Below are 21,985 nucleotides of genomic sequence, written 5' to 3'. Positions count from 1 at the left end.
GTTTTCTAAACTATAAAACAGTGGCAATACATAATGAACCTGCCTGACTTCTAAATTGTACTTTCTAAAAAATTATTTTAAGTAGATATGAAAAGCAATGCACAAAGAATATATCACATAAAATTTATATGATGAAAATATAACACGAAAATCTTCATAGAATAATAGTAATAGTAAACAAAAAAATACAAATCAGAGATTCAGAGCACACAGAAACCTGTCTCCTACAGAAAAGTAATTTTTGGAAATATCTGAAATAGGTTAAACGAACATCTAAAATTGGAGATACAAATGAACCATGTAAATCAGTTTGCTAAAAAAAGATCTAAATACAAAATGTACATGTAACAAGTTCTCACTAAACATGCAATGAAAATTTTTATTTATGTATACAGAACTGGGGTTCAGGGGTGATGAGAGTATTCACCAGAGACAGAGTGGGGAGAACAGGCTGATTGACAAAGCACACTGCAGAGGGGAGCAGTGGGCGAGTCAGAAGAAGTCTACCATACCACATAGGTTACCTACCTGTCTAGGAATTGAACTCGTACTGAAGTGGCTTAGCTTCATAATGCTGTGTTTTAACCTGCTGGGCCACAGGGAAGGCCCTGTAAGTGGCTTCTAAAGGAAATTACAATTCAAAGTTTTCCAGAGGATAAATTACAGAGTTCGTACTAAGATTCCCTTAGATAGGATACCAAGAATTGTTTTCAGTATCTTTGAAACTGCTTTCTAGTCTCAGCTTAATGTTATAATAATTTACATGAGGGAATATTTGGTAGAGCTATGTGATTAAAAACAGTTTAGGCCCTCCCTGGTGGCGCAGCGGGTTAAAGCACAGCACTGAGAATCTAAAGCCGCTTCCGCATGAGTTCGATTCCCGCCTGCCCCAGAGGTGACCACATGGTGTGGCAGACCTCTCCTGACCCGCCCGCTGCTCCCCTCAGCAGTGTGCTTCGTCGATCTGCCTGTTGTGTTCCCCACTCTGTCTCTGGTGAAGCCTCTCGCCGCCCCTGAGCCTCTGGCCTGTACCCCAGTTCTGTATGCACAAATAAATAAATCTTAAAAAAAACAGTCTAATTGGGAACTGAATTCTAACCACAGGTCCTAGAATACGGGAAGAGCTGGTGTATGTAAGTACTTGCTGTGTACATGCTGTAACAACATAGAAAAATATCAGGACATAGGATTCAAGAATAGGAAGAAATGGATAATATAGGAAGTCTTAAGTCCAAAGTGGCAAACATCATCTTCTCTTACTTGAAAAAGGGGACAAATACTTTTTAACTTCCCAATGATAATCCATTCTCATTTAGAGACCATCAGAGATACTTTACACTTGTTGCTGGAAATACAAAGTTCTTGCACTTTGTATAGTTCATAGGTGAGTTGGAAAAGAGATGTGTAATTAGGTAATTACATATTGGAATATATGTGACAGCAGAGATATGTACAACAAAGAAAAAGTCACAGGAAGAAGAATTAACTATACTGCTAGAAGCCATAGCAGAGGTGCTTAAAAAGAAATAATATTCAGTGGAAACTATTAAGGGGAAGAAGAACATTTCAGGGAAGAGCAGCAAATGCTTGACACAGAAAAAAAAAAGTGTGTCACATTCTCTCTGCAAGAGACTTAGTAGAGATGAACTATAGTGAAAAGTAGGAGAGAGGTGAGAGATGAGGCTAGAAAGAGAGGGGACAGGATTTGCAAGAGTCTTGTAAAAAAGCATGTTAAGAAGTTGTGAAGTTAAGCCTCTTAGATAAGTAGAAGCTACCAGGAAGATATTGAGCCTTTATATATTCAAATTAGTATTTATACATTTTTCTGATTTTCTTTTCTTTATATTTTATAAGTCTATCTTTCCTTCAGTGGACTATTTTGGAAGATTATTGGTCCTTTGGTGTAGATATGGTGTGATACCATATATTTGAAGAGTGTGAAACTATATTCCCTAAAACTTAAATTTAAATTAATATTACCTCAATATACATAATTACTTTACAGTCTTTCTTCCTTACAAGTAGATCTTTGCTTTCAAACTTTAACATTTCTCTGAGAGTTCCATAAATTCTTGATCTTAGGCCAGAACTAGATACGAAGATCTCAATAGGAGAAGACATGAACTGAGTACATGGAAATTGTCCCATACACTGTATGCATTTATTAAGTACTCTAAAATCAATTATTCAAATAGCTTTACTTACTCTTCTTGGGGGTCCATCAGAATGTTCTAGGTTAATTGTCTAAAAACAAAGTTCAGAAGGATAAAATAAATTACTGAAGGACTTTTAAATCAGTAGTCTCTTAAGAATAAGTAACAATAAATTCTTCAGTGAACTCTTGAAAACTTAAGGTCATAGTATCACTCATTTAAGACTTAGAGTCACTCCTTTGGTATTCAAACTTTTTTAATTAATAGAAATTCTCAGCCAAATTATGGAAAAATCAGTGGGGGAGCAGCACGTATATCAGAGCAACTCAATTCTCAGTACCATGGCATACTCTACAAAGGACAAATAATTTATAAGTTAAAAAACAAATGCATGGTAAATTAAAACATAAATAACATAAGTATATGAAAATGGTAGCAACTGAATTACTGAGATACCAAATTTTTTCAAGTTAGACCTGTTTTTTACCAGAAGTCTTTTGATCTCTCCAGAGTAAAGGGGATGCTGTAAAGTGGGGACGGAATTAGTCATGGTTCCCTTACCCCCTTCACAATGAACACACATTAATTTGAGTGTCACATAAGAAAAAAAAAAGTGGCCTTTAGTTTACAAATGAAAACACAGATTCAGAGAGATTAAGTAATTTCCAGTATTAGTAACACTTTAACTCACATTCAATTGTTCCAGATATGAACTTGGGGATTTTCTTCTTTCTTTTGTCATACTACTTTTTCAAAATATGTATAGTACTGATAAATAACTATAATCTGTATATATAAGATATGCTCAGAAAAGATCAAATTAAGAAAATTACTATGCCCTGGGAAGACAGTAGCCTGATATCAAGTTGCACACTAAACTGAAAATCTGAAAAACAATGCTAAGGTCTACCTTCTTCTATATACACGTTTCTTCTGTATTTGTAGATACTGGACTTAGAATCTAACATTTTACATTCTCCTTAAATCATTTCAATAGTGGCTATAAGCACCACTAAGTGTCAAGAAACAGAAACAACAGTCCTCGAATATACTACTTATTCATGAAATTAATGTTCTTCACAACTAATCTTACATAGGCTTACTTTGTCCATCTGCCTGTTCTGCTCCCCACTCTGTTTCTGGTGGGGCCTCTCACTGTATCTGTGCCTCTGGCCTGTACCCCAGCTCTGTATGCACAAATAAATAAATCTTTAAAAAAAAATTTCTTAAGTCTAATTGTCTAGTTTCAATTCTTGGCTCTCTGACTTACTAGCTGTTAGACCATGGGTAGTTCATTAATTTGGTCATATGCCAGTTTTCTAAACTATAAAACAGTGGCAATACATAATTGTTGAAAATCCATGTGTAGGCACTTACGATCCTATTTGATACACAGTAAGTGCTAAATAAACATTAGATGATAATTATTAACATGTAAAATTCACACACGACATCATTAAGAAAATGCTCAGTTTAGACATTCAATAAATACTTGACATATGACCTAATGATGCCTGGTCACTGAAAGAATTTGGATAAAAGCTACATATTTTTTCCCCCTTAGAAACAATGGTTATATAGATTACTATTTCTCAACATTTTTACCAAGCCCAGAGTTAAAAATATGCTTTATGACAAGATCCAGTAAACATACATAGCCGTGTAACTAAGATAAATTTCATGCACACAAAAATACTATGCTTACTATGTGTGATAAATTCTGGTATTTTGTATGCCATGCTATTCTACTCCTTTTCATGAGAAACAGAAACAAAACAATTTGGTGTCCACTAATCCATTTTACAGCACATTATTATGTAAAGATTTTGAAGTCTGAGAAAACAATGCCCCAGATTAAACTGATAACTAAAAAGTGTTTTAAAAAGTATGCATGGGAAGAAAATAAAACTGCATTTGTTTATAGCTGATGTGATCATCTATGCAGAAAATCTGTAGGAAGTGAGAAACAACAAATTTATTCAACAAACTTATTCCTGGAATAAGTTGCAGGATACAAGGTTAAGATACCAAAGGTAATTGCTTTTCTATAACAGCAATGAAAAAGTGAAATTTGAAATTAAAAACAGTTTAATTTACATAAGTACACCCCTCTCCCAAAATAAAATGTTTAGGTGTAAATCTAAAAAAATTTACGTACAAGATCTCTATGAGAATACCACAAAACTCTGCTAAAAATATCAAAAAACTACATAAATGCAGAAATATTCATATTCTCAATAAGGACTATCAAGAGGGCAGTTCTTTCCAACTTCATTCATAGATTAAATATAGTCACCATAAAAATCAAGCAGTTTATATTGTAGTAGCAATATGGACTGGTAAAAGACTAAGAATAAACAACATAATATTGAAGGAGAAAAGATAAAGTTGGTGGAGTGGCATATTCTGTCTTTACTTATATAGTAATCATAATGGTATTTGGAAAAAGAACAAATAGATCAAAGCAATATAACAGAGTTCTCAGAAGTAGACTCCAATAAATGCCATCAACAGATCTTTGATAAACAAAAGTAATGCAATAAAGTAATGATAGTCTTCTCAACAAATGGTACTGCAACAACTCTACACAGAGCCTTTACATCCTTCACAAAAGGTAACTCAAAATGGATCACAGACCAAAATATAAAACAAAAGTGCAAAACTCCTACAAGATAATGTAAGAAAAAAACCTAGATGATCTTTGGCATAGTGATTCTTTTTAGATAAAATACCAACACACAGTCCAAGAAGATATAATAAAATTGATTTCATTAAATCTAAAAACTTCTGCTTTGTGAAAGACAATACCAAGAGATTGGGAAGACAAACCTTAGATTGAATGCAAATATTCTGCAAAAGACTCAGCTGATAAAAAATTGTTATCCAAAGAAATTGGATATACAAAGAAATTGTTTATTATATATACAAAGCAACTGTTATACAAAGAACTCTTACAACTCAACAGTAAAAAGCCAAATAGTTGAATTAAAAAACAGGCTATTTTTAACCACTTGGTCCAGCAATTCTACTAATAGGTATCTAATTGAAGAATAATAATAAAAAAAACCCCACTAATTCAAAGGAATATATGCACTCTTATGTTCACTGCAGCTCTATTTACAATAGCTAAATTATGGAAACAGCCTAAGTGCTGAAGGACAGAGGAGTGGATTAGGAAAATGGGAAATATGTATGCAATGGATTACTACTTGATGACAAGATGAACTCCTGCCATTTGTGACAACATGGATGGAGCTAGAAAGTATAATGCTTAGTGAAGCAGGTCTAAAGGAGAAAGATAAACACCAAATGGTCTCACTTTTTATGTGAAATATAAATAAATATAATAAGGGTCATTCAAAGTCAAACCACTAATTAACTCTTAACATATAATGGTAAAAATAAGGTCACCTAAAGGGGAATATGGTAGGGTAGGAATGGGGACAGAAGAGAACCCAGTGGAACATGGTAGAAAGTTATTAGGGTTCTGGTGATAGAGATGGTGTGAAAATACAAATTTGTAGAGATTTAAACCTACTTAAACCTATATCCCCCCCTCCCCCAGCAACAGATAATATGATTTCAACTCATAAACATAATTTGAAAAAAAAAAAAAGAAAGAAATAGGCCGAAGACATTAGCATATATCTCTATAAAGAAGATGTACAGATGGCAAACAAACATATGAAAAGATGCTCAAAGTCATCAGGAAAGTAAAAATTAAAACAATGAGCTATTACTATACATCTATTAGAATGACCAAAGTCTGGAACACTGACAACACCCAATACTCGAGAGGATATAGAGAACAATAATAAACATTCATAGTTAGTGGGAATACAAGATAATACGGTTAACTTTGGAAAACAGTTTAGTTATTTGTACTAAAGTAAAAAGACTCAGTAATCAAGCTCCTAGGTATTTACCCAAAGGAGCTGAAACCTTGTGTCCACATAAACGCTGCACATGGATGTTTATAGCAGCTTTATTTATAATTCCAAAAACTTGGATACAATCAAGATGTCCTTTCACTGATAACTGAATAAATATAATCTGGTACATCATACAATGGGATATTTAGCACTAAAAGCAAATGACCTATTAAGTCATGAAAAGACACAGAGGAACCTAAAATTCATATTGCTAAGTGAAAAAAATTAATCAGAAAAGGTTACCTACTATATAGTTACAGCTTTATGACATTCCAAGAAAGGATAAAACTATGTAGACAGTTTCTCTCTAGGGTTGGGAGATGGGGAAAGAGAGGAGTAAGTAGAATAAAGTGAATTTGTAAATTTGAAAATACTCTGTATGATACCATAAATGTCACTATACATTTGTCCAAAGAATGTACACATCAATAGTATACCATAATGTAAACCATGGACGTCAGGAGATTATGATGTATAAAGATAGGTTCACTGGTTTTTACAAATGTACCAATGGTGGGAAATGTTATAAAGGATGTCTGTTAAATACATAGGAAATCTTTATATTTGTCTCTCAATTCTGTTGTGAACTTGAAACTGATCTTTAAAAAGTCTTAATTGAAAAAAATAAGCATGCAGTTACATGTATGTGTGGATTTGATGTTAGGGCAGGCTTTTTCATAGTTTTCATATTTATCAATAAGTTCATTTTCCCCTAACTTAAAGGGTTTCTATTATCATTCAGTATTACATGAAACACATATATCAATGTGATTTTACATATGGGTGGCAATGCATTATAGGAACGAGCATTGATTCTAGAATCTGATAAGGCTCAGGTTCAAATCCTGGATTCATCAATTACTGATGCTATAATCTTGCACAAATTACCTTACACATCAGTCTTAATTTTGTCTAGAAAGTAGTTTGTATATCTCTTTCATAGTATTTTGTTTCTATTATGTATTATGTAAAATATCCATTACAGAGTCAGGAATATATATAGTAGATATTCAATAAATGGTAGACATTCAGTAACAGTTCGTAATCTGCTTAGTTCCTGCCTTTAAAGCTGCATCTCTTCTTTCTTGCTCATATTATAACACTTCCAACAAATTAAACTTTTATAAGAAAAGTATAATCTTAAATAAAGTACAGCTAAACTGCAAAATGCACATTAACAAAAAGATTATTTCTATATGTGTAAAAATATATTCCAGGATCTTGTTTGTGCTCATAGCTAACAATGTTCTATAGCAGTAATTATAATACATGTTCCCTGAAGTATGAATTTACCGGTTAATAAATGTATCAAGCACCCACAATAAAGTATGTGGAGAACTGACTTAGCAAAAGTCCTAAACCCCATGATCCTAGCCCCATGATCACAATGAACAATTCATATTTTTTTAACCAATGTTCCTCACATCACTTAGCTGCCTGTTGCAGAGTGGTGTGGCTGCGTTGGTAGTCTGCTTAGTCCCTGCCTTTACAGCTGCATCTCTTCTTGCTTGCTCAAGTAGAACTCTTGCTCTTTCTTTAAGTTCTTCTTGTCTCGATAACATTCGATGCTTAAAGGCAAAGATGCAAAATTAGAAGAAGGGGAAAAAAATCATGTGTTCTACATTTGTAAACTAATTGATGGTTATATGTCAAAATAATACAGGTCAGGAGTAACACTGTAGTTTTCTGAGATTATAGACTGAAAATATCAATGTTGACCAGAAATTGGAGTACCTAAGTCTTGACACAGAAGAAATACACCTTTATTGCCTACACATGGTTTAATTAACTACACTTTTATTAGAAGACATTCTCACAGGCACAACATCCACCTGTATGTTATATATACATTCTTTATATTAGCTATTTTGGCAAACACAACTTTTAAGATCCAAATTTTATTTTTAGTCTTAAAAAATAAAAAGCTGTCTTTCAAACTTACATGTTTCTATGTATACTAGCAATAAGTGTTATTAGTAAGTCCTTATATTCTTGACAATTAACATTTGTAGAAAATTCAAAGTTATATATTTTGGTTAAAATATTGAAACTGGTTTTCTACACTGCACATTTTCCTTACAACAACATCAGAACTGTACCAGTGTTTTCCTCATCTAATCTGTAATTTTATAATATATTTTTAGAGATTGGAAATAATTTCTTTTTTTAAAGATTATTCATGTATGTATACAAGAACTGGGTTTAGGCCAGAGATGTTGGGGGTGAAAGGGTTCACCAGAGACAGAGTCAGGGAGCAGAACAGGCAGACTGACTAAGGAGAGCAGCAGGTGGGATGAGAGAGGTCTGCATGCCATGTGGGTCACCTCCCTGACCAGGGATCAAACTCGTGCTGCAGGGGCTGCAGATAGCTTCATGATACTGTGCTTTAACATATTGCGCCACCAGGGAGGGCCCAGAAATAATTTCTTAATGGTGGTATTAAACTCAAGAATACTTATTTATATTACTATGGCTGAAATTTCTTTTTTCTATTTAAGTAGCGTATCTTAGCAATATAGCCGGCTATACTATTATTTTGATACCTAATTACCTTTTATTCCTTTCACTGCAACCATAAATTCAATGATAAGCAGTAAAGGAAGAGGAAATAAAGAGCAAATATGATTTATCACTTTTGAGTCTTTTTCAATCTTTATAACACTACAATTTTAAAATCCTTTTCTGTGATCTAAAACAAGTAAAGACTTTTCTCAAAATGTAAAATTCAATGGTATTTTAGTATATGCACAGGTTTTGAAACAATCAAATTTGTTTAATGTAATTTGAGAAAATTTTCATCACCCAAGTTTTTTTTTTTAAGATTTATTTATTTGTGCATACAGAACTGGGGTACAGGCCAGAGGCTCAGGGGCGGTGAGAGGCTTCACCAGAGACAGAGCAGGGAACAGAACAGGCAGAGCGACGAAGTACACTGCTGAGGGGAGCAGCAGGTGGGTCAAGAGAGGTCTGCCACGTCATGTGGTCACCCTCCAGGGCAGGCGGGAATCGAACTCATGTGCAAGCGGTTTTAGATTCTCAATGCTGTACTTTAACCCGCTGCGCCACCAGGGAGGGCCCATCACCCAAGATTTTTAAGAGGATGAAACAAAAATTCTTAATTTAAAAGGTAAGACTGAAATGTGTAAATGATGTTGACAGATTATTAGAACTTGTCATTACAGTTAAACAATTAAATAGTTATAAATATACACTTTCTCAAAAATAGACAAAATTAAATATTTAATTTCCAGCCAAGACACCAGGCTATTAATCTTTGCACTAATAATAAATGTTAAGTAATACTGAACAGGTACTTAGAAAGCTATACACTATTTAATTATATGAGATATTTAAGAATTTTGGAGCCAGACAAACCTGTGCTTAAATACTTGTTTTATCACTGATATGTGGGCAAATTAATCTCCTCAAGCCTTATTTTCCTAGTGGGGATTAAAAGTAGACTAAATCTTCTATTGCTTAGCATTTATCCAAAGAATGCAAAAACACTAATTTGAAGGGATACATGCATGCCTATATTCATTGCAGCATTATTTACATAGCTAAGTTATGGAAACAACCTAAGTACTCAACAACAGATGATTGGATTAAGAAGATATGCTACATATGTATAATGGAACACCATTCAGCTATAGAAAAAAGATAAATTTCTGCCACTTGGGAACCACACGATGGAATTGGAAGGGATTGTGTTAAGTAAAATGAGCCAGAGAGAAAGATAAATAGTGGATGATTTCATTCATGTGTGGAGTACAGGGAAAAAACAACAACAAAGGAACTGACACAACTAACCCAAAAAAAAGTCTAGAAATGACTACAGTATTGAGGCCACTAGTGGAGTGAAAACTAAATGGAGAGGGGCTATGTGATATATGATAAAAGGGATATGGGGACTTTCAGGTGGATGTGGGGTGGTGATGCACATTTGAGGAAGTATAAACCTACTCCTCTAAATCATATACCTTAAGTAAATAAATTTTAACATAAATTGAAATAAAAATAGAGCTACTCTTGTAAGATATTGGTAAAGATACATGGAATAACATGTACTGAGAACTGGATACATGTTAACTATTATTATATTTTAGTCTATTTCCTCAGCTTTAAAATGAGAGGAGGTCATTTTTAAAATTCCACTAGCTCTAGGTGGGAATGCAAACTAGTATAAACACTATGGAAAACTGTTTGGAGGTTTTCTCAAACCGCTAAAAATGGTGCTTCCATAGGACCCAGCAATCCCACTCCTAGGTATCTACCCAAAAGACACAAAAACACTGATTCAAAAAGACACCTGTACCCTCATGTTTATTACTGCTTTATTTACAATAGGAAAGACATGGAATACCCCAAATGCTCAAAAGTAGATGACTGGATTAAGAAGATGCAGTATATATACACAATGGAATATTACTCAGCAATCAAAAAAGACAAACACATGCCTTTTGCAGCAACATGGATGAAGCTGGAAGGGATAATGCTTAGTGAAATAAGCCAGAAAGAAAAAGAAAAATACCAGATGACTTCACTCACAGCAGGAAAATAAAGGTCCAGGAGGGTAAAAATAATAATAATGAACAACTACATACCAGAGACATTTTACGTGGGTGGGATAGGGAATGGGATTAAAAAATGAGGAGCGGGGGAAGTGCACGGGATTATGGTGATGGCATAAGGGTGATTTGGTGATGGGAAGCCCACAGGGATTACAACTGAGATGGAAAAAGGCATAAAATGACGTAAAAATAAACTATCATATTATTAAAAAATTATTATAAAGCAAGCATGCTCCAATCATGAGTTACAGGGTTTTTGTGAACTAATAAATTTCTCTGGGAAGCCTAAAAAAAAATATTCCACTAGCTCTACATTCTCTGAGTGTAAGATCCTTGAGGGATTTCAATCAGCTACATAGTGAAAACTGCTTTAGTCTTCATAGCAGATAAACATTGCTTTCTAGTTATAAATGCATTTCATTTCCATTATATAATTTTAGAATGGAAAAAAAATTAGCAATCTCAGTACCTAGTGATAATCACTAAAGAATCATGTTTCACTTAGCTTTCCACTGTGAACATTTTCTTATGCACATATTTTTAAACATGATTTTTAAACTAAGACTGGTTTATCCCCAATGGAAAACATTATGGAGCTGTATCAAAATATTAAATATAGATCTATCATATAATCTAGCAATTCCATTCCTTATCTACTGCCAAAACACTAAGAAATAAAGAAAATGTGGTTTATTTAATAAACAATGACCAATACGCTGATCAATAAAGCAATGGCTAATAAACAAATATATTTAGAATATAAATAGATGCTTCTCCTTGTTGATTTACTCTATAGAATGTAAATAATCTAAATAGGCTCTCAGTTTGATATATATTAGTCTTAGAGCTAAAAGGGCTCAGAGGTGATTTCATTTAGTACATGAGAAGTAAGATTTAAAGATTTTAAATGGCTTATTTCCATGTCACACAATTATTTGCAGAGCCAAATGAGAATCTTGGTCTACTGGTTCTTTGTCCAGAGTATTTTCAGTTTTTAAACATTAGTCAACATCTAGCTTTCACTGAACATACTGATTTTTAAAATCTGGTTAAAAGAAAATTCTGTATTAGATATTAGAACTTAGGCTCACCAAATTCTGTAATTGCCAATAATTACATGTTTATTTATTATCTACTGTATATAGATAAACAGTATACTATATACTATAATGTTCTGAAAGTTCAGGTAATTTAAACTCCTGATTTGTGATTTATGATGAGCAAAGAGGACTTTACACGGTTAGCTATGCTACTTCTTTGATTTTACAATGCACATTTTCCCCCAATACCCCTGAAAACTTAAAATGCCTTTCCCCCAATACCTCTGTCACTTTATAATCTTTGTCATCGAGGTGGTAGTGGAGACATTTGTAAATCGACTACATGCATGTGCAGGTATGTGCAAACATGCAAGTGATATTTCTGGTGGCACAAATACAATTCCTTTATTTTTTGGGTAATAACCACTTGAGTACTACTTAACTCTGGGTTATGGTTTGAAAATCTTTTGTTGGCACCTTCAGGTAAATTCATGAAAGTGCTATTATCAACAGGTGTTACTGAGAAGAAAAATCCCATGGACAATGTAGAGATATGCTGTAACTTAAATTTTTTTTTTTTTGTTTCAGAATCCCCTTTTCTGCTTAGAAATGACTGTGACTCCAAAAAGGTATCTGAAGTATCTAATGCTATCTATAATTTTGGGAATTAAAGATGAAAACTTTTAAAAATATTTATTTATTCTTTTAGAAAAATATTTCTTTCTTTTAGAAATTCTTTTAGAAATGTTAATATACGCTAATTTTTAAAAATTAAGTAGAATGGCATTATTTTATATTTCTTTAAATGACTAATATCTGGTTTCACAGAAAGCAGCAGAATCTTCCTATCTACTGCTGTATTTAATGGTATATCACAAATCATGTAGTCTTCAGAAAATGCCACCGTACAATTGTGAGAAAATGAAAGTTAGAAAGGCAAGTGATATTCTAATATTATTATGAAAGTATTGAATAGTTTCAACTTCGGCGGCTTTCTGTAAGAGTTCTGGAGTCTCAGAGATCTTCAGATCACAACTGAAGAACAAACACTAACAGCTCTAAATCAAAGTGATTCAGGAGTCAGATTTTAAATTCTAATTCTAATGTACTTTAATGACTTTATTTTGGCTAAAATTTCCTTTTTACATACTAGTGTTATATGATTTAAAAATCTATGCCTCAAGAAGTCTAAAAGAAATCTTTCAATAGGTGTATGTATAAAAGTCATTATGTATTAGAGCTTATTGGCAGTGTTTTTCTTTGTGGTACAAAAAATAATGGTTTATCTTATAATTGATGGTACTGTATACTCAAATACAACAATGTAATTGTATTATGTAGTCAATTAAATGCAACAATGTATTTAACATCCTAATGTCAATTCTATACCATACTCTCTTTAAAAGCAGAAATTTTGAGGTTACTTGCTTTCTTAACGACAAATATTGATGGAGTTAGAAATAGCAATTTCTGTGCAACTAAAATATTCTGAAGAAAATGTTTTTAATGAGAAATATTTAAGTTGGCATTACACATTTTCAGAATAATACTCTACTAAATGGAATAATGAAAAATCTGACTAATTCTTCTAGTAAAAATTATTTTTACTAGAAGAATTGACACTCATATCCTTCATCCTGAAAATGGCATTCATTTGCAGGTTTTTCTGTAATGGGAAATTACATTTCACCTTTAATCATTTGTAATATTTCAAGATGCTCCATGAATACAAAAAGCAGCAAACAGAGTAACTATTTACTAAATATACATATGTTAACTCACCTGAACTGTTTTTGCAGAATGATCTGCATGATTGGAAGTGGTTCTGTCAGCATCTGGTTCAGATTCTGTCTGCCTCAGAGAAGTTCGTTTTTTCTTTGCAAGGTCTGCATCTCTGTTGTATGAATATCCAAGTTTCGAGGTGGGAGATAAACTTGGTTTTTTGATAGGTGATTCAGGATCTGATTTGCATTCTAAGGATCTGGAATTCTCTAATTTTTCTTCCTCCAAGTTACTACTGAGGTCTAAAGTGTGGAGCTTTTTCCCCTCTGTCTCCTCACAAATAAAGGTTGGAGATACATCTTTCTTCTTATTGCTAGTGTGTAAGTCACTTAATTCTAAAGTCTCAGCTTTCAATAGTCTCTTTCTGCCTAACAAAACTTGTGCATGAGCTGAATCTGTATTGTAACATATTCCAGGGTCATCAAATCCTGAAGTCCTTCCAGAGCTTTGTTGGGACTTTTGAGGTTCTGTGTCACTTTTAGTCCTGCGACAGTATGGGGTAACTGTGCTTGGACTAAGATGGTCATCAGGAGTCTGATGTTCACTTTCTGACTCTCCAACCCCACTATCATTCACAAATACAGAGTCGTCCTGTGATAAGAAGTCTACGGCTCCAGTGGTAGGCTGCTGCAGTTCAGGCTCCCGTTTCACATCACTAAGTTCTGCATAGAATTTTTCCTGATCAACAGAACTGTTCGTATCTGTTTCATAGTTTCCAACTTTATATGTGCTTTTGCTACTGTTTTCCTCTATCTGAACAACATTTAGTTCTTGGCCACTGAAATGTGCTCTTATTTGATATAGGTATGTCATAACAGTCAGTTTGTCAGGAATTGCTAATAAAACCATATCAGAAGGTTCCAATAATCGGGAAATTCCTATGCTGGCAAATCCATCATATGCCTTAAAGAGAAAGAAACAAAAGATACCTTGAATAGTCAGACAACTTATATACTTTAAAAAGAGTAAAACTTTAATGAATTTTTTTTGTTGTTGGAGGATATATTATATAGCTAACATTATATCCCATGAGCAGAATAAATGGAAAAAGTAGGGCAGAAGCAAGAGATAGTTTTTTAAAGATTTTTTATTTTTTAAAAAGATTTTAATTTATTTATGCATACAAGAGATGGGACATAGTCCTGAGTTTTGTGGGGCAGGGTGAGAGGATTCAACAAAGACAGAGTGGGAAACAGAACAGGTGGACTGAAAATAATACACTGCTGAGGGAAGCTGCAGGTGAGATAGGAGAGGTCTGCTGTGCCATGTGGGTCAGATCCCTGGGCTGGGATTGAGCTCATGCTGGCTACCAATAGCTTCATAGCTCTGAGACTTAACCCCTTGCACCACCAGGGAGCCCAGATTTATTTTTACTTATTGATGCATACTAGGACTGGGGTACAAGCCAGGGGTGAGGGAGGTAAAAGGATTCAGCAGAGTCAAAGCAGGGAGTAGAACGGACCATCTACTGACATACACTGCTAAGGAGAGCAACAGGCAAAGCAGGAGAGGTCTACTTTGCCATATGTGAGTTAGCACCCTGGCCAGGGATCATATCAGGCCTTACTGGTAATAACACTGAGTTTTAATCCCTAGGCCTCCAGAAGGCCCCCACCAAGAGACAATATTTTCTTTAATTACTAATAACTGAATGTTCCTTTCCAATAAGGAATGTAAGCAAAATGAGAGTTCAAAAAAAAATCATTGAATCAATTTTTAAGATAAGGAACTAAGGTAAAAGGAAACAATAATCCATCTAGAGTTTTATCATTACTACCAACTTTTCTTCACATAACCACAGTGATTTGTTTAGAAAAAATACAGCAAAATATCCTTAAAGAACAAACTCCTAGAGTACCTGTTAAAAATATAGGTAAATACTATTTAAACTTAGAAAAATAAAAACATTTTAAAATGACCAATTTAGATGATTTTCATAATGAGAAGAGTAACTTCATTTTCACTTCATCCATTCTGGAAAGAATGAAATGTTTTGAGCCTTACACCTATTTAAGAATGTGAGGCTGCACTGTATTATTTTGTTAGCCTTTAAATGACTGTGGCACATCAGGTTTTTCTAGTTTTGAAGAATCAAAGCTATTTCTCAATTTACAATTAATTATTATTATCCTGAACTAACCCTTGAAAATAGCACTGTGTTGCTTAGAATTATTAAATATATGACTAAACGTTTAGATATACTCTTGGAAAAATCAAGGATCTTCTAGTTATAGCCTCATTTTGAGATGTAAATGTCTAGTCTTATAGCAACCTAAATGAAGGATCATAACTCAGTTTTTCTTAAAAGAGAGGTCAGGAAATTCCATAACAATTCAAGAGGTAATCAGTCTTCTCCACTTACATTTTAAAGTGTATTCCTACTTTTTAATTTAATCCATGTCTCGTAGTCTGCCTGTAGTTTAATAAATGTGGAATGAGGCAAAAAGAAAATGAAAAATAAATTGCAATATTAAAATCACCTCAATTTTCACAGCATTGTTTTTCATAATATAAGTACCTTCAAATATTTACTAGAGAGAAGGGCTCAGTTGGTGTTCATGTATAGGCCTGTTTGTTATTTTATATGTTTTAGGAAAATTAAAGTCATTTTGTTCATCATGTGTCTTGACAATTTGACTGACAGACATCAATTGCAGACCATCAAGTAAAGCACCACAGGCAGTATTCTAAACATTTCCCAATTATCTAAACATTGACATATTGGTTAAGATCAAATGTCACAGGTAAATACCTTTTTTTATTCATCACTTTTTACAGACCTGGGAAAATGATTAGCTTCCTTGTGGGAAATCTGCTGCTGGTGTTTTGCTTCATGTAGCAATTCATTTTTTGCACACTAATGCACTAAAAAACATTTAAAAACAAACCAGGTTTCTTGTAAGTGAGGTCAAGACTTTATAAAGGAATTTTCCCATAGGTTAACCTCTTCTACTGTGGTCAATCACCTACTGTCTTTTTAGTGTATGGATAAAGAGAAGTGACTTAAAGGAAGTTATTTAATTAGACAAGGAAGAGTCATCAACAGTTAAGTTATATATCTGCATGAAATTTAAGACACAGGTATTATTTCACGTGTTGCTTAAATCTAATCAAGGGCAAATGAATTTATTGGGAAGACCTATGTGAAGAAAGAAAGAATTCTGCAGGTAGCAACTAATATTCAGTGCAGAGTCAGGTAAAAAGTTGCAAAGTGATAAAAGACGATCATACATAATTATTGAATTGTGTAACACAAAGGATCATCTAAATTAAAGTCCTTTCAAAAAACCATGATTATTTGTCCTGGAAGACATGAGAAAAGCAATTTAATGGAATATTCTTCTGTATAAAGTAACATTCAAATCTAAGGAATGAACATCATTATAAAGCTCTGGGAAAAAAAATAAAGTAAACAAGTGTGATTTAAGCCATAGAGGTTCCCCAAGTTCTTTAAAAGTAGCAAGGTAAATAGAGATGAAAAAAGGCACAACTATGTAAAAATAAGCTATTATAAAAAAAAAGCTAGGTAAAATTAATGATATTTCCTATTAAAATTTTAAGTAAATAATAACTAAAAATCATTTAAGAATAGTGATTCATTTCATAATCCTTCTCCTGCTTAGTATATTCAAATGCAAGAATGTGGCAATAAGCAATGTCATATATAAATAAATGGTTGATGAAAAAGCATTTCATTTGATAAGATTTTCAGATTCTCCAAAATTATAAAAGTTATTTAACAAGCATGACTTACTGTGTACCATGCCCACAATAAAGGGGATTTAGATAAAAATAGTAATATTGATTTTTGTAATGTTTATCTTTTTTTGGCGCCATGGTTTATTTTTAAAAGATTTTATTTATTTATGCATACAGAAATGGGGTACAGGCCAGAGGTGCAGGGTTGGTAGAGGATTCACCAGCAACAGAGTGGAGAGCAGACAGATCAACAAAGTACACTGCTGAGGGGAGCAGCGGGCTTGTCAGGAGAGGTCAGCTGCACCATTGGATCACCTCCGAGGAAGGGATCAAACTCGCACTGAAGCAGCCATGGCTTAGCTTAGCTTCCCAGCGCAGTGCTCCAACACGCTGCACACTAGGGAGGGCCTGGTGCCATATTTTAATTAAAATATTAAAGTTTAGTAATGCATTTATAAAGAAACTAGAAAAAGAAATACAATGGCATTACAAACTTTGCTTTAACGAGTGATTAAGGTAAAAATTATTTTATTTTAAATTCTCACCTGCTAATTTAACTTGTCAAAATTCCTTTTATAGACTTATTAATGGTGCTTTTAAGCATTACTTTGTCTCATGAACCTTTGCCAAAGTACTTTCTCAGAGTAATGTTCTATGTGTATAAAATATGTAGGTTTGCAAATGAAACCATTTATATTGAAAAAATAGTACTATGAAAATAGTAAAGCTAAACTCAAGAAGCAGTAATAATATATACTTTTCATCAATGTACTAACTAATGTAATTTGAAGAAGCAATGAGTTGAGAAGTTATTTATACATATTTACAATTATAGTATGATATAAAAACAACAGAGATTCTAAAGGGGAGAAAGTAAAATCCAATACTACAACAAATTTTTGCTTGAATTCATAATTGAAGGAAATGTTAAAAATCAGTTAAAGAACTATGAACATAAAATATTTTTCCAGAACCGTCTTCAATAACCCCAGAATTCTATTCACAACTCCTCAGCTAAGAACTCCTGCTCTAAGATATCAATACATTTCATTAGCTTTTTACAGTCAAACTCAATTCAGTGCCAAAAAGAAATTGAGTAGCTACTGCCACTGAATTAGGTGGTTCCCTTCTTTTTCATGTCATAATTCACCCAGAAAAGTGTAATACTGCACTACACACACAGGTAAGTTGTTAAGTTGGCCTGCAGTCATAGTCAGCTGGCCCATGGTTCTAGCAGCTTGATATTGCACACATACTGTAAAGACTGACATGATAAATTATCTCCCATACACCTGTTGGGAAGCTGACTTCAGTATTATGTGACCAAAAATAAAGGTAATTTAACAGAAAATGAAATGGTACCAATGTTCATATTTTCTTGCTTCAGTTAATTTATGCATTTTTTTCTTGTATACCCACTAGGCTCTTAGATTTCTCTAATATCATAATGGTTTATGGCACAATAGTTTAGGGTACACTTTTTAAAAACTAACTCTTGAATAAAAGCAATATAACTTAATAAATATTTAACAATTAATAAAGTTCATACACATACTATGATCTGATGTCACTCTGGCATTTTTGATCCTTAAAAGCCATGATAAACTAGAGAAAACCCTTCAACCTATTTGAACTGCAGGAAGCAGAATACCTTCTGTGAGCTACAATTATGACCTCACAAAACAACACACTCTCCTCAAATTAATAAAAAGCCTGCAGAGAAGCCCAAATTGAAACTATGGTTTACACCCCTCCCCTTGGCAATTCTTACCTTCTTATTGTTCTCTTTAATATCTTGAGGGTTCAGAGACTTGTAGTCACTGAGGGAGAAAATAGCACAGTAGGTACATATAGTATTTGATAAAAATAGCTGTATTTAAAACAAACTGAATCTAAAAATTTGACATTCAATAATACCAGAGTAACTAGCAATTTTGCTGCAATTCAATCAACAAAACTAATAGTGTGGAAAATTAAGGAAATAAATAAATAAATAAACAAGATAGTGATTACATGTTTCATTGCCTGAAGCTTTCCATCTAAAAGAGAAGTTAAGGGAGGGACCAAAGACTAGCCTTGACAACCAAATTCATCATGAGGTAATCCCTTGTTGTCAATATACAAAGAGCTACAGGGTTATTTGTCTCATCTCATTTTAACACTAACACAATTTTTATAATCTGAAATCAGTTCTTTTTATGAGATGGAAAGAGAAAATAACCTTTTTTTTTTTTTTAAATAGAGTACACTGTTTTAAGCATCAAGAAAAAAAGAACTTTTCTTTCTGGTATACTCCTCTCAAAAAGCAAGAGAATTGGGTAATAAAAATACATATAAAGTCAAGTATTTCAAGACATGTCAGAAATTTTGTTTTTTATAAAGATAATATTTACAAAATATAGGGAGTGGAAAATGTTTCTACTCACATTAAATCTGGTCTAAAGTGGTGTAATATTGCACAAAATGATAAACCATTTCTCCATGATGTAGTAAAATTGGTGATTTTTACTCCCCGGTAGTTTTTTGTAACTTCTTTACACCATACAAGCAATGATTGACTAGCATTTGGTTTTCGCCCCAAAACAGGACTTGGTATAGGACTCGGCTAGAAAAAAGGAAAAGAGAAAAACATTAAAATAATTTAATGGAAGATGAAAATTAACATTAATTGACCTGACTAGATCATTTGAACTCTTTGATGTCAGTTTAGGTCTTTCAAAGCTGTCAATTCAGACAATGTAACCTCCAAGAAACAGACATGAATCTTAAGTTATTATCTTTAGTCTTAGCCTATGGCATTTGCCTGACAAGGATGTAGATATGCAACATTTTAAACTTAAACAGAACAGGCCAAGAGCTACATTGATGGAAGCATATTAAAGTATTTAAAGTCTTAAGGCTGAATAACTATGTAACTCTTACACCCTAAAAAAAATCCTCCTCAGATGCAACTATGTATAAATATAGTTCTGATTTGACTAGCTTAAAAATAATGTGCTTTGAAGTCTTAACAATACACAATTTGTTAGTAGTGGAAAGATCAAAATCATGGCAAGTTTCTTAAAAATATTGTAACCATATATGCATTTTAGATAATACAATGATAATCATATTCATGTACATTTCTTATATAAATTTAACAATGGCAAAAAAGTTTGAGAGTTATTATTAGCAACAGTCAGGTGTCGCCAGCAACAGCATACTTATCAGAGAGTGACTTTTGACTATTAACATGTGTGTCTGTGTCTTTCTTATGAGTGCAGTATATAAGTATAAATTAAATGTATACTTAAGTTCTTCCCCTTATTAAAAAATAAAGTAAAAGAAAATTATATACTCTAATTATCCTTTAAGTTTAACAAAACAGCCAGCCTTTCCACAAGACCAATGATGCCCCCACTTGACAAAAACCTATTAGTGCCAAACAATTAAAAAATCATCAACCCAATATGATTTATGCATTCACTGCGCCTGTGAAAATATGACCAGGAAACACCAAGGTCATATTTCTTATTTTTTTATATTAAAAGCCAAATTAACAATTGTTAAATAGTCAGGAATCTAACAAAGGGCTATTCCTTAAGAAATTATCTATAGAATGCCAAAACTAGAAAATTCACAGGTTATACAAATCAATACATTTGAATTCCACTTAATATGAAGAAGGTAGGCATGGAATTCACAATGTAAGGTATTTTAGAGTAAGTAATAGTCCTTCTAACTGTAAACATTTATACAAATTAATTATATAACACAACGGCAACTTTTCACTGCGACTTTAAATCCCTTTAAGTCACATAACATGGATGTGGATGAGGAAGGGATCAATCAACTGAGCACAATCATTTTTTTTTCTTATACTTCATATTCTTTAAGTGACTGTCTTTATGGAAATGTTTTTCCATATCAAAAATGTATTATCAAGACAATGATTCGTTTCAAACATGGGTAGTATGTATAAGGCATAATAATGTACAGCAATTATTACACTAATTCATTCCTATTAGTAGCATCCACACACTCAATGCACAAATGTTACTGTCAACACACTGCATGTACAATGGTTTTCTGTACTTGAGATAAGTCATTATGTCATTATGATTATGAACATACCCTTGCTTCTAAGGTTTCATATGAAAAGCTTAGAAGAACTAAGGATTTACCCTAATATAAAAGACTTGTTTTAAACCACCTCACAGGTATGCCTATTGGACTGCCAAGAAAAAGACTCATATGTAACTGAAGAAACTTTGATGAAATTATAAGACCTATAAATGGTGATGTTGATTGTAGAAAAAAACTGAAGCCGATTCATTGTTTAATGAATCATCTACTTCAGAGCTGCTCACCTTTCAATTTATTATTTTGCAGGCCATAAAGAAATACAGTTAATTCATTTTGGAACCTTACATATATATATATATATATATAGCTAGAAAAAGTTGCTTATTTCTTGTTATAGCCAGTTACTGATTTTGCAGATGTGGCAAGTTATTTGACTTCTTCATGCCTGTCTGTAAAAATGGGGAGTATAATGGTACCTACACCATAGAATATGCCTAACTACTCCTCCCACTATTGTTCTCATTACCACTCCCCTTTGCTCAATTTGACTTCTTAGCTGCTCCTTTGATGTGCCAGACAGAGTCCTACCTGAGAGCCTTTGCACATACTGCTTCATTCACATCCATACAAATCAAGCAGATATCTGTTGGTTAACTCTACTGTAACTATCTCCAGTAGGTTTATTCTGATTAATACTATTTAATAATGCATTCCATCTTCTTTACCCAACCACAACCCAGCAT

The 21,985-nt window shown here is 33.1% G+C and overlaps 1 protein-coding gene across 8 annotated transcripts in view; it reads right to left on the bottom strand.

Moving 5' to 3' along the window:
• EHBP1 (EH domain binding protein 1) overlaps positions 1-21,985 on the bottom strand; it is a 403,255-nt gene that overhangs the window by 75,346 nt on the left and 305,924 nt on the right. For 5 of the 8 annotated variants that reach the window (XM_012731519.1, XM_012731523.1, XM_012731521.1 and 2 more), the window contains 5 exons: positions 19,604-19,782; positions 18,949-18,997; positions 13,479-14,381; positions 7,510-7,653; positions 2,206-2,244 (listed from right to left, as the gene is read on the bottom strand). In XM_012731519.1, the coding sequence (XP_012586973.1) occupies positions 2,206-2,244; positions 7,510-7,653; positions 13,479-14,381; positions 18,949-18,997; positions 19,604-19,782 (1,314 nt within the window). The remainder of the gene's footprint in view (positions 1-2,205; positions 2,245-7,509; positions 7,654-13,478; positions 14,382-18,948; positions 18,998-19,603; positions 19,783-21,985) is intronic. The other 3 variants (XM_004691438.2, XM_004691436.2, XM_012731522.1) reach the window with 1 other exon arrangement.

The sequence above is a fragment of the Condylura cristata genome, unplaced genomic scaffold (genome assembly GCF_000260355.1).
Source record: "Condylura cristata isolate star-nosed mole 26May11 unplaced genomic scaffold, ConCri1.0 scaffold00031, whole genome shotgun sequence".
Classification (NCBI taxonomy): Eukaryota; Metazoa; Chordata; class Mammalia; order Eulipotyphla; family Talpidae; genus Condylura; species Condylura cristata.
This window is presented reverse-complemented; position numbering and strand designations above follow the sequence as displayed.